Here is a 14047-nt window from a genome sequence, read left to right as displayed (position 1 = left end):
GAAAGAATCACTGTAAAATCCCCACCTACTCACAAACGCAGGGAAGCAAAGTGATGCAAGGTCAGGGGTTAGTTCACCCAAAAATGAAAATTCTATTATCATTTACTCACCCTCATGTTGTTCCAAACCTCTAGGTGTTTATTTGTTCTGCTGAACACAAAGGAAGATATTTGGAAGAATGTTTTAATCAAACAGATCTCATTAACCATTGACTACCATAGTATGTATTTTTTCCTATGGGGATTGAGATCTGTTTGATTAAAACATTCTTCCAAATATCTTCCTTTGCGTTCAGCAGAACAAATAAACACATAGAGGTTTGGAACAACATGAGGGTGAGTAAATACTGACAGAATTTTCATTTTTGGGTGAACTAACCCTTTAAGTTTCAATTGCTGCTGCATATTGCAATTCTGTTTTAGAAGATGGAATGCTTTGAATACAAAGACAAAAACCAAGAACATTGTACATTTTGCCCAGGATTGTAAAAGAAATCGCAAAAACATTTATGACAGTTGGCTGTCTGTTGTTGTAATCATTTGCAATCTTTGTGTGAGTGTTATCCTTTGTACACTCTCTCACAAGTGTCATTAGGCATTGTTAGGCTAATCTACAACATTCCTTACGTCTCACGCTCAAATTCTTCTCATGACTTGCTTAGAAGCCGTAAACATGGAATGAGCAGAACAATAGTTGTTCATTCCTCACATAGGTTTGTACTTTCTTGAGAATAATGGATTGCTCCATAAAATCAAACAAGGACTTGCTTGCAAAAGCACTGAAATCAATGCATGACATGGGAAGTGACAGGCGATACAACACAATTATAGATGGAGTTGGGGCAGATCCCCTAAATAGTACCGTAGTAGTTTCGGATCAGGAGAATGCCGTTTATTCATGTGAGTCCCTGCTTCAACCGCCCATGTGTGCCCCTGAGCAAATAGCTGCCCCCGCTTCTGCTGATCCAGCACATAGTTCACACTCAGTGGTTTTGCCCACCAAGGTGATGGAGGGCATGAGGAAGAAGGATATATATAGACCCTAAAAAGTTTATGGGTATAACTTTTGACAAAATGTAACTCAATTACAACTAAATAACTGTAGCACAATACACACATGCACTAAAAAAAAAGAGAGAGAGAGTTGAATTTGAGTGTAGGCTAAGTGAACTATCAATCGAGCTTTAAAAAATTAAAGACGTTTAGTTCCCAAACTCAAAATTGCTCTTGTGACTTTTCAAAAATGAACCATGAATGCAAAAATGCTTGGCTTTTTTAGTTTATGTAGTATTCTCTTAGCATTTTCACAAGTGTGTGTGTGTGTCTAAGTGCCCCTATGTGGGCCTTCTGTGCTCTTCAGAGAATGGTTTTGACACATCCCATGGAATGCATGGTCCCGAGCCAGCACTGTCAGTTTTCCTTTTTGGCCTCCTCGGGAGACAAAAGAGAGTAGTAAAGTGAGAGAGGAAGAGAAGGAGAAAGAAAAAGAGCACTGGAATGTTAATGAGAACCATGTGGGACTCCTGGAAATTTGCTGTTGTTAATGTCAGAGCATGATGTATGTCAACAGAGAGCAAAGCTTCTCGTTTGCTTTCGTACGAAAACAGTGAAGTGATCCGTGCGGTGGGAATTCATCAGAAGTCTCAGTTTATCGAAGTTTTCTTCAATCTCAATCTTTAAAGTGTGTGAATGCTCGCCCTAGGGCAGATGGTGTTGTGACAGGCCAGGGGCCAGACGTTGTTGGAATGTTGCAGGGTTGCTATGGATACCTGTTCTTTAAGGCCCAACAAATAAGGAGTGGGGAATCTATTACAGTGGACCCTAAATCTCAGTAGAGCATGAAAGAAAATGTTTTTATATGAGAAGACATTTGGCGACGCAGACGGCATGCATCATTGAGACGGACTGCAGGATACCCTGAAAGCTAGTTCTGTTTTATCTCCTGCAGTGCCAAGATACTTCACGTTTATGATGTGTTAGTCTAAGCGTTGTCTTGTCTAAGAATGTCTTGCTTTTTATATATAAATATATATCAAAGACATATATCATTGATTTTAAAGTCTGAAACTGGTGCCAAAGTTCTGCCTAAAAGCAATACAGTGGATATATTAGAAGGAAATAAAGAAGGGAGCTTAAAGAAGTTTCCAGATGTTTAAAGATGGTATCTCTTAGCTCACATATACCAATGACAAGAAAATATCATTTAAATTAAAAAATAGTAAAATATTTCTGCAATACATTTGTGAAATGTTTAGTGTAACAATTTAAAGTGTGCGTTTTTGGTTTGTTAGAATACCTTCACCTATCCTTAAAATCACTATGAAATTAAAACTGACAATTCTTATTTTTATTTCCGTATTTTAAAAATTATTTATATGTGGAAATCCTTTTTCTTTCTTAATTTATGAGCCCTCCCATCAATTTATGTGCCATTTTGACATCCCAGACAGCAACTTACTGTCGGCCCAGATCCGGCCCACATCTGGCACATGTGGATTCCACCACACTTACCAGTTGTAGGCCTATCATAAAAATAAATATGCTCTATCTAATCAAAAGAATTGTGGCAATAGATTTACAAGCAATATTATTAATTAAATTGAACAAAATGGAATTGAGTAATAATTAATCAAATTATTCCTTAAAAGTTAACCATTTAAAATGAGTAAAGTTTACACCAAAAAATTTAACAAAAATATCTCACTAACAGACAGACGTCAAAGATTAATTAAAAACTATTTATTTTATACTGCCAACACCTGATGTTAACAAGCAGAATCCCTGAAGGAGAAAAACGTCATTTAAAACAAACACCGATCACCATAATGGTGACTCAAATTTATGTTTTTTTGGTTGTTGTTGTAAGTTTTACTCATGTAAGGGGCACTTATTATAATGTAAAGTGAAGTGCTACCTTTCTAAGGAACTTTTTTTTACAGGAGGAGTAGACAAATGAAAGTACCAAATAGTTTACTCAGAACATATAGCCGGCATTTATTGAACATCAAATATCAACCACTATGACCTTGTTTATCTTTTCTTTATAGTGTCCTTTTAGTTGTGAAAATCAGTGTTTCTCTCAGTTCTCAACTTTTTGTTTGTTTCTTACGCAAGTTGAGAAAATATGAAATAAAAAAACTTCAGAGCTCTGAATAACCTTAAAAAATAAAATAAAATAAAGTCCATCTACCCGGGTAGTGTTTTTTTTTTTGTTTTTTAGTGGAGTGAATCTCTTATCTGCACAATGCAATGAGGAAAAGATGAGTAGAAGCAGTTCGTGATGCAGGCAAGATGATCCTTCACGCCTTCTGCTCTTCTACCTCGCGTGTCCGATGGTGAATCCGTCCAATGGAACTCCCTCTCAAAGCATGTATCCAAAAAAAACCCAACCTGCATAGCGGGCAACATTCAATGAATTATTCTCTCAATAATTTGTAAATTAACTAGTTCTGGAAATAGAACTCATATTCATGAACTGGAACTCATATTCATGAACTCTAGTAGTTTAAATCCTTATTTTCAATTTATACATTCACTACATTCATGAAACTCAAGCACTAGCATATCACGTGGTAACATGGCTTCAACATAGCATGAAATAACAATTCAAATCATTAAACTCTGACATGTTCAAGGTTTTTGTTTAGCTTATAGAGTACATATCTCATCAATACATTTTCACACAATGCATTAAACAACTGAGTTACAGCAAACTAGAAAAAATAAAGACAACTTTTACATGCTTAATTCATTAATTGTATCTATCACGCCATGTCTGCTAGTAACACAAATGACGAGCACGTATAAAACACTCACCGGAGAAAAATCACAAAAGTAGGTAAACTCGTTGTAATTTCGACCCTTTGCTCTGTTATTTCCGCCTTAAAAGTAGGTTTGGTGGGAAAAACACTTTTAACTTTTAAATATTATTTTTAACTATTATTCCAAAATGGAAAGAGGCTTCAGCTCTATCGTCCTGCTGTTCGCGGTTTCTGTGTATTCTTCTCCGAGAGTCGGTGTATCAGCTTTCCTCTCTATGCAGTGCCACCACTGCCACCTACTGGACGAATACGGTGTGCAGGGAAAACACAACTAAAGCAATCAAGAAATCAGATACTAAACTAAAAATGTAATGAACTGCTAGTAAGCTATTTTTGAGTGGGTTACACTCAGTTTAAATGGTTAACTTTTAATGAATTAATTTGATTAATTATTATTCAATTCTAATTTGTTACATTTAATTTATAATATTGCTTGTAATCTGTTGCCACAATTTTTTTTATTAGATAAAGCATATTCATTTTTACAGTGTAATCTGGGCCAGCACTAAATTGCTGTCTGGGATTTAAACCTTGTTACACACCCCACAGCATTATGACACGTCATTGAAATTAGCCAGTGGGATAAATCACACTAGGCCAGGGGTGTCCAAACTCAGTCCTGCAGAGTTCAGCTCCAACTTTCCTCAACAAACCTGCCTGGAAGTTTCTAGTATGCTATTATGACCTTGATTAGCTGTTCGGGTGTGTTTAATCGGGGTTGGAGCTGAACTCTCCAGGACAGTGGCCCCTTCAGGAGCAGAATTGGACACAGGGGCGCTAAGCCATTTTGTCTCACTTTTGCAAATCCACATTGTTCATTTTCCTGAACTACAAATTCCAATTACCATTCAGTCACAGTCTTATCGGCAACCCATTCCAGATTCACAACAGGAGCATTTGGGTGTGAGAAAGAATCACTGCTGGCAACAGTTATGGGATACACCTGATGCTCATTTTTCCTCAACGCTGCCACCATAAATTCAGCTACAAGTCTTTTCCATGCAGAAACAACTCTCTTTTTTGTTCTTTTTTTGTCTATTTGAAAATCAGACCTCAAAAAGAGATCTGTAACCATTTCAAGATTGCTCAAGCCTTTTGTACCAAGACCCCTTTCCATTCATAGTTCTGCACATCTATTCCAGCTGGAAAATAAAAAAAAATAGTTATTGGCAGATTTAAGGCATAGCAGCATGCAAAATTATCCAAATTGAACTTCTGTTCCTGGTATCTCCATTTACTGGAATGACTCCCAACATAATGTCTAGTAGTTCACCTGTTTTAAGTTAGCTTGAAACCCCATGACCAAACTGTCTATTTTAATGAGAAAGTGAAGATTAGTTGCAATGCATAACAATAATTCCAGTAAGAGCTGCATTTTATCTCATCTCTGACAAATCTAGTGCAAGCCAGCACAGAGGAATGTGAATAGAGCTATATAAAAGGTTAAGAGGCACGTATTCTGCATAACTTTCAAATGAATGGTATACTGCAATTATGCAAAAACAAACAGTGTCTTATCAGGGAACCACATGTTTGTCATTTCTCCACATACCTGTCATGTGTATTTTAAGATAAGTTCTGAGGTAATGTGTATTTAACTGTCTGTTAATTGCTATGACTTGGACAGTTCAGTACACTTCTAATAGCAATTTACCTTTCAGCAGTTTTTATATGTCACATGTTTTTGTTTCTTGAATTCAACAGAATAATTTGACTCAGGTGGTTAGTGATGATCTTCACAGTAAAAAAAAAATGTTGCCTTAAATTTTTAAGTACAATCAATTTGGGTGTTTAAGTCATTTCAACTCACATTACATTAACTTATTACATTATTAGCAACTTATTAGTTATGACAGCATGTGTTGTCATAACATGTTGATCAAATAATTTTTTTTAACAGAGATGTTATTACAGTCTTTCACTCTTAAAGCTGTTGTTTTGTTACCCCTCTTGTCTTCGCCGGATGCGCTCTGTGAGTTTCCTGTGATATGCTGTTGGTCATGCCCTTCACATTCCTCCCATAATTCCCACGCTATTGCACACCATTACTCAAAACACATATTTGTGCCAGCCTTCACTAAACATTTGCATTGTCTTTTGACTGATTTAATTGTCCTGATGTTTTAAACAGCTCCAATTGTTGTAAAGAGGATGTTATAAGTCAAGGGGAACTAGAGCCAAAACAAAGCACACAGATATGATGTAGATTAAAAGCATAGCTCAAACAAAAAGGAAAGATTCATTCGTTCACCTTCATGTTGCTCTAAACTTGGATCATTTTCTGTGTAGCAAAACCAAGGAATATCCTGATCATTCTTTTCAATATATTAAAAATAAAATGAGGGCCATCAAGGTACAAATGACAAAAAAAAGCAATAATTAAAATAATTAATTAAAATAATTAAACGTACTGTATAGCTGTTAAAATGTGTCGCTATACTATTATTAAGTCTTGAAGTCTTATGATAACATTGAACAAACCAAATATTAAGTTGTTATTGACAGAAAAACTAGCGACATCCTGTTTATGAATAAATCATTCTTTTGGATGTTTTTCAAGGAATCATTTGATCCAGTTCACAAAGCTGATCGGAATAATTTGTTCACACACTGAATTGAATCAGTTCTATAACGTTCAACTCACTGATTCAATGTTATCGAGATAGATACAAGTCAAGTGGAGTGGAAGATTTTAGTTACTATAACTTTCAGAGTGTCCATCGTAGAGCTTCTGCAGACTAAAGGCCTGTTCACACAGATGACAATGACTACAACAATAAGGATACTGTCTCGTTACCTGGATTAACTTGCACTACATTTCCCATCAGCAGATGTCTCATAACCTTCAAAGAACCTTGAGTGAAGGAGGTGACCTCTTGCATAAGCAACACAGTTTAATAAAGCGGCTTATATCGTAATCATTTTAGAGTGCATATCTTGCAGGTCTTTTCTTAGTTGATGTATTGTATTAGGCCTATTTCCTTACTTCTGTTACAAGATGGATGACCCTCATTTCACTTCCATGTAACCTCTGTTATATAATGGCACAGTGAAGTCAATATTAGCCTGCATAAAATGGCTGTATTTGTGCCCTTATCCACTGAAGTGTAACAGTACACAGAGAACTGGCATATAAACAGAGCTTTTGCTCACATAACTTCACCCAGTTGAACAGAATTACCCAGATGGGAAAAAAAGCTGGGTAAATTCTTAGAAAATGTTTTGGCAACAAGTCAGACACCACTTACTTATATAATCTGGATTCCAATAATTACCAGATGGCAAACTATAGCCTGCTAATAAACTATATTTAGCTGGGTAGTGGATCAGATGTAGTACATTACTAAAATACAATATCTGTAGGGCAAAATATATTTTCAGGTTGATGTAATAACTGTAATTAACTTTAATTAACACATTAGTATGTAATTAACACATTAGTATGGTGTTCCTAATAATCCGTTAAGTGAGTGTATACAGGCCTTTGCACACAGAATATGCAAGCATTCTTGTACATGTATCTTTGTGAGAACATTTATTGACACAGTGTAATCTCTAGCTCCTTACCTACCACAACTAAGTGCCTAACCTCAACCCTACCTATCCTAATTAGAACCTTGACCTTAAAACAAAGTCTTGACCCTTAAACAGGCCTTTAAAAGGGTCTTAAAAAGTGAGGGCTGGCTAAAATGACCTCACTTCACGCTCTTTTTGTCCTCACTTCGATGGTCTAAAACACACACACACACACACACACACGACAGTGATGCAGAGATGGGAACATGTTTTCCATGTTTGCTATGTGGAAATCCATTTATTCATGCTTGGACCATTGTCCCAAAATCCGGGTTTCATAATTATCAAGACCATGAGGTCTTCAACCTTTTTTTAGCCAAGGACTTCTATAAAACTTATTCAGGGTAGTGAAATAATTATTTTTTGAATAAAAAGACTGAGAGACAGAAGTGTTGTACTGTTGTTTAACGATACAGCAACTATTTAGCTGATGAAACATCTTTCTAAAAGTCTCTCTTTGGACAAAATCTCATTGAAACAGATTTTTTTTTTTTTTTTATGACGTATTTATATTTGTACTGCGCATGTCATTGTAACATGCCACAGTAAGTCTATCCACCACAGCCTAATTTTCATCTGCAAAAAATATATAAGTCTACCATGACTAACATAGCAACAATGCTGTACCATAGTCATGTGTATTTACATACTTGATTACATGTACTGTATTACATGACGCTTACAATGCAATGCCTTTATTATTGATGTACAGTACTTGAAATTAAAATTTAACATCAAGTTTCATTTTAATGTTGGAAGTTGAAAATTATCTTCTTAATTTTAGGTTTGGTTGAAGTTAAATGTTGTATTGTATATACAGTATATGGTACTTATTTTCACAAAAAATAGTTTGAGATCATTCAAACAATAATGGGAAGACACCCTGCGGGAGAAACTAACTTTTGAGATCTAGACCCAAAACATTATTGAAACTATGTGGTCTATTCTTCATGTGAGCCCATCAGACACCGAGGAGGAATGCTGAGATTTGGGCACAGCAGAGATGTATTCGACTCGCTGAATCACTGGAAATAGCCTTGAGACTCAGAAAGAGGACGTGAAATGTTGTGGAAAGCCCACTGCAGGATCCCATCTATAGGGCTCTGAATTCATCAAGACAAATATATTGTTAGGCTTCTCATCTGGGGCTTCAGGTATATACAGTTTCCATTGCTCACTTGCATGTATTAATTTATTTTTATACTGTTAAGAAGCATGACTTCACCTCCCCCATTATAGAGTCCATTTCATCTCTGTTGAACAACTGCTCTGATGGTGTTAAGCCCTGATCACTCATGTGCTGACTCACCTGTGGGAATAAAAAATCATCTAACACTAACACGTTAGGTTATGAGACCCAAAAGTGTTATTTTAGTGTATATGGGATACCTGAAGACTCCTTGATGATGTTTCGCTTTCAGGACCCCAACACCTGGAGCAATTCCTACATCTGGTCTTTCCACTGAAGAGGCCATTAGGGGAAGAGAGAGAGAAACTGAGCTTCAAAGCATGATACAATTCACAATTATTCTATAATAAATACAATAAGATTAGTACTTTGAGAAGTTGCAGAGGGCATGATAACTCTGCAGGCACTGAGGACAGGTGATCAGCTCTCCCTGGATGAGATGACAAATTCCACAAGCCATCCTGATCCCAACCATTTGACCATCTGAAGACTAAATAAAGATTAGACATAAAAACACCTGAAATTGCCATACATGATTATAATGATTGGATTTAGAATTCAAATGATTGGAATGACATGAGGGTGTGTGAATAAGATCTTTAACATTTTAGGCTGAATAACGATAGTAAATATGTTAGCATCCACGCCAAGATATGATAAAGCTCTGTTTATTACAAGAGCGCACTGCATTTTTGTTGTCTGCCACCTTAAATGCTTGAGCTCTTTAAAGTCAGGTGGTTATCGTTCTGAAAGTGATTCCAATGATCATTATTGCCATAGTTGTGATGTGGACTTCCACAGTCTCATAGAATTATAAAGATTATTAAAACTTAATTTTTACAGTTATCGTCCTTGTAAACAGGCCTTAAATGTCAGTGTATCGTATGGCTTATTGAGTCACATGGGAGTGTTAGCCTACCATAGGTGGAGCTGTGACTGTGGAGGACAGGGAGGAGAAGAAGGAGAAGTCCACAGCTGAGCTGGAGCTTGTCTCTGTCACTGGAGGGTGAACTGTAGGCTAAAATTGTAGCAGAGAAGTTACTACTGCCATTTATAATAATCTCCCACCACTGCTCATCATATTGTACGTGTATGTGTGACCAACTGTAATTCTAGTTCACTTAGTTACTACAAATGGGAAATTTTGTTTTCAATCAATTTAATGGGAATCTTGTCATGTTTTACCGGCAAGGGGTTGAACGTCTTGTCCTTCGCTCTGTTGCTTTGGCATAGTTGACAGCGCCATGTACCACTGAAAACAAACACATTTCTAAAACTAGTGAGAGATGCGCATCTCAGTGTTTCACACTAATTATGATAAGGCAACTTGTTTTACATTTTTTTAGTTAACATAAAATAGATATGTGTTAGATAAATTAAGTTATTTAGGGTAAATAATATTTCTTTTTTTATGTTTTATTTGATAATTTTTATTAAGTTAGATTGTTGTAATATATTATTAATACGATACTATTAATATTAATTGTATCATTCAAAATAATATATTTCAATAATAGTTACATCATGCTTAAAACTACATAACAGTTTAAGGATTTATTAATAATATTTCAGATTTATTAACATGAATCAGTAAGTATCAATAATAATCATACATTCACCGTAATAGATTTTAAGTCAATCTCTAGCTCTTTTGGAAGTTAGCTTAGGCCCACTAATGGGTCCTGGCCCCCTGGGGGCCTGTTTATTTTTAAACCAGGAAATAAACAGTTTTAAGAATTTTGTGACATTTAAAAATAAGATAATGATTTAAAAGAAATAATAAATATTTCCGATTCTACACTATTTTGGATCAATTATCAGATTAAATTTGTGACATTGAACATTCATTTAAAATTTGTGACATGAAATTTAGTCTTTTTTTGATTCAGTGTTTATCAACACTGTTTTAAACTTGACAGATAAAGTTTAAAGATGAGGTCAGCTCTAGGTTTAGTAGAGTCAGTGGCCTGTGTATCACATGACTGCTCTGTACCTGGGTATGGAGGCGAGGGGCGGCACCAGGCAGGTGAGGTGGAAGGCGCGAGGACACCCATCACAACAGATGAGCTCCCCACCATCTTTACACACTGCACACTCATCATCATTATGCTCCACCTGGACATATGCATCATAAACGTGATAAATATTGAATTACACTCTAAACAATGCTGGGTTGTTTGAACCCAAATTTGGGTAAAATATGGAAAAACCCAAATGTTGGGGTTAAAAATGTCAACTTTAAAAAAAAAAAAGTTGGGGTTAAAAAACTTCAACTTTCACTTTAAACTGTAATTTTTTGAATTGCCTTTTTAACCCAACATTTGGATTTGTCCATATTTGACCCAAATTTGGGTTCAAACAACCCAGCGTTTTTTTGAGTGTACTTTCTGAACCCAGTTAACACGAAGGCAACTTACAACTAAATGATATTTTTCATGTACGCTTTTTGTATTTGTACTTTTCCATGAATCTTGGTCACCTACATCCATGACTCTGGTGCTTGGCTCTCCCTGCTGGTGACTATAGTTTTGTGCAGTCTGTGCCTTGTGCACTCCAACAGTCTCATCAAGTTTACCAGAAGAGTAGAATTCTCCTCCAACCTTGATGCATTTTTTGGCACCTCCTGCAAGAAAGTGCAAATGAGACAACTGTGCTGCCAAAGTGGACCGCCAAAGTGTTTGCACCGCAAGGTTACACTATCAAAACACACGCTAAGAGCTAGCATTAGCTAAGTAAAGGCTTACATCACAGTCTGGCAATACTGTGTTAGTGTGCTGAGCTCACCAGACTCAATGACTTGCTGGATCAGAATCCCCTCTACTGTCCCGCAGCCAGTGGGATGCTCACTGGCAGATACAGCCACGGCCCTCTGGACTGAGGTAGATACAGCCTGGACCCCTGCGTTTTGAGTCATATTAATTCATGCATTCATCTACAATAATATTTAGTCATCTAATTATACATTTCACTCAAGCATCAAGTGCTTACCGTTTCCCACTGAGACCTGAGAAAGTGCTGCACCATCTGTCTTCCTCAATGGCTTGCCTTTGCTTCCTGGATCAGTAGAGATATTAAGTTATCAGGACTGGCATGTTTGAAACTTGAAGCATCAAATCATGCCCATTCAAACTGGAATGTGTCAGAGATTTATTGGTTGTGTTAAAGTCATGTTGGAAAGAAAAAAAGCAAGGTGGGATTTTGTCCATTGAGAATTGCTTGAATGGTTGTGGTATGATATTGCTGTGAGTGACAGTTCGTCCCAACCTCACGTCAGTAGACAACTCATCAGAAAAGAGAAGAGATAAGGGGAAGTAATTTTCATTAAAGATTACAAGGGAACATCTATCCATAAATTGCAGGAACATCTGTCTGTCTGGCCGTCTGTGTGTTAATCGAGTATCTCTCGAACCGTTAGTCCTTAAACCATTTGGTTCCCACTGAAGTGCATTATATGGAGAAAAATGCTGTAAAGTTTTCATCAAAAATCTTAATTTCTTTTTGACTGAAGAAAGATTGAAATGGACATCTTGGATGACATGAGGGTGAGTAAATTATCAGCAAAAGTTTTTTTCAAAAGTGACCTACTCCTTTAATCCAGCGTTTGGGTTTGTCCATATTTGACCCAAAAATGAGTTAAAACAACACAGATTTTCTGATTTAAATCCATATAAATATGTGTAACACCAATGGTCTTGACACCGTTCATAATTCAATAGTAGGCTACAAGGGTACAGTTCATACACATCACCGTAAGTGAAAGTAAAATTGACTGGTTTATTGATTCGACCGTCATGAGACACGCATCTCCACATTATTGGGCCTGTGAGTAGTAGTAATAGCCTAACAGTGAAAACATAAGCAGGTTTTATAATAAATAATAATCGGTTGCAATTTTGTTTGGTTAATCCATTAAACTAAACGAAAATTGCATTGATTATCAAATAACACAGTTGAAGGAAGAAGTGCCAGGAATGACACCCATAGTTGCACCATTTTGGTATGACCTGAACCTGAGTGATAAGATCCTGTGTGTCCATTACCTGAGCTGGAGGTTATGGCTTTCTTGGTGTGGTGATGGGACCGGTGGGTCAGGTGTTTTTCGGCCACCCCTTTCTTTCTGCCTGACTGGCTGCGGTCCCAGCGTGTCCCAGTGTGTCTGGCCACCTGCTTTAACCCTGCCAAATGAGATTATCATTACTTAAACTGTCATTATCCTCCAACAACAGTCATTGTATGTTAGCCAGGCCTGTGCACTGTACCTTTGGGGAGGTTCGAAAACAGGGTTTCCAGTTTTGGGTAACAATCCTTATTGTACTCTTTACAGAGATTGCTCCAGAAGGCCTGGAGGACAGTAGCATCTTGGTCCAGTAGCAAAGTGAGCAGTGAGTAGACAGCTTTGTGGATCCCATCCTTTTTCTTTCGCTCTAAAGTCTCCTTATAAGTCGGTGATAGTATTAGTTTGTTGCTTTAGCATTTCAGGAACTAACTATGACTGCACAAACATCCGATTAAAACATGAAGACATTCTTTACATTATGCATGTTGACTTGAAATAGTGCTTTTGTATGAAAATGTTCACCCTCAGGATCTGTTCAGAGATGATGTCCTGATCTGCCAGCCCATACAGCAGTGGGAAAGGATCGTGGATCGCCATGGCGATCTCAGTCCTACACGCTCGTAACTGTGAGCGCAGGTCAGACTCTCCGTAACCTTCCACCCTAGACATGCTTGCAACATGTGGAGTCCTGTAGTATGGACCACAGCTATACTCACACTGAATACTTAAACAAATCAGGCAGGACTGCTTATTGGATAAAGAGATGGATAAGGGAACCCTTGTTAAAAATTATAAATGTTGTATTTAAACAGCAGAACTGACCAATAATTAATTTTAATACAAATCTCATTTTAAAATGTCCTTGTTACAGTGTGAGTACATTTAAAAACTGAGTAATATTAATTAACTACATATACATAATTAAGATTAGGGTTTAGGGCTGTTAAACGATTAATCGTGATTAATCGCATCCAAAATAAAAGTTTGTGTTTACATAATATATGTGGGTGAACTGTGTATAATTATTTTGTATTTATTAAAATACACACACACACATGCATGTATATTTAAGAAAAAATATTATTTATATATAAAATATTTATATATAATATAAATATCTATACAGTAATTACACAAAATTATTTTTTTTAAATATATACAAGCATGTGTGTGTATTTTTATATCTAAAATAATTATACACAGTGCACCCACATATATTATGTAAACACAAACATTTTGGATGCGATTAATCGCGATTAATTGTTTGACAGCCCTAGTTTAGGATTACTTGCTTGTAATTATGCTCTTTACTAGAGTAATTATATGTAAGATGTGTAAGTAACACTGTAAAATAAAGTGTAACATACATTTTTAATGCGTAGAGAAAATTGAAGTAAACTTAAAT

The 14047-nt window shown here is 36.4% G+C and overlaps 1 protein-coding gene across 1 annotated transcript; it reads right to left on the bottom strand.

Moving 5' to 3' along the window:
* Window positions 1–7703: 7703 nt before the first annotated feature.
* aire (autoimmune regulator) lies at window positions 7704–13330 on the bottom strand. Its single transcript, XM_039675967.2, has 13 exons — window positions 13165–13330; window positions 12845–13019; window positions 12626–12760; window positions 11574–11639; window positions 11370–11483; window positions 11069–11208; window positions 10579–10700; window positions 9771–9837; window positions 9505–9603; window positions 8954–9075; window positions 8786–8858; window positions 8622–8705; window positions 7704–8499 (listed from the first exon to the last, which is right to left on the bottom strand). The coding sequence occupies exons 1-13, from the start codon at window positions 13309–13311 to the stop codon at window positions 8419–8421; spliced, it is 1425 nt and encodes a 474-aa protein (XP_039531901.2). The 5' UTR covers window positions 13312–13330; the 3' UTR covers window positions 7704–8418.
* Between the last annotated feature and the right edge of the window lie 717 nt (window positions 13331–14047).

The sequence above is a fragment of the Pimephales promelas genome, chromosome 5, assembly GCF_988280905.1.
Source record: "Pimephales promelas chromosome 5, fPimPro1.hap1.1, whole genome shotgun sequence".
Lineage (NCBI taxonomy): Eukaryota > Metazoa > Chordata > Actinopteri > Cypriniformes > Leuciscidae > Pimephales > Pimephales promelas.
Note: the sequence above shows the minus strand (reverse complement) of the source record. Positions and strands in the feature narration are given on the sequence as shown.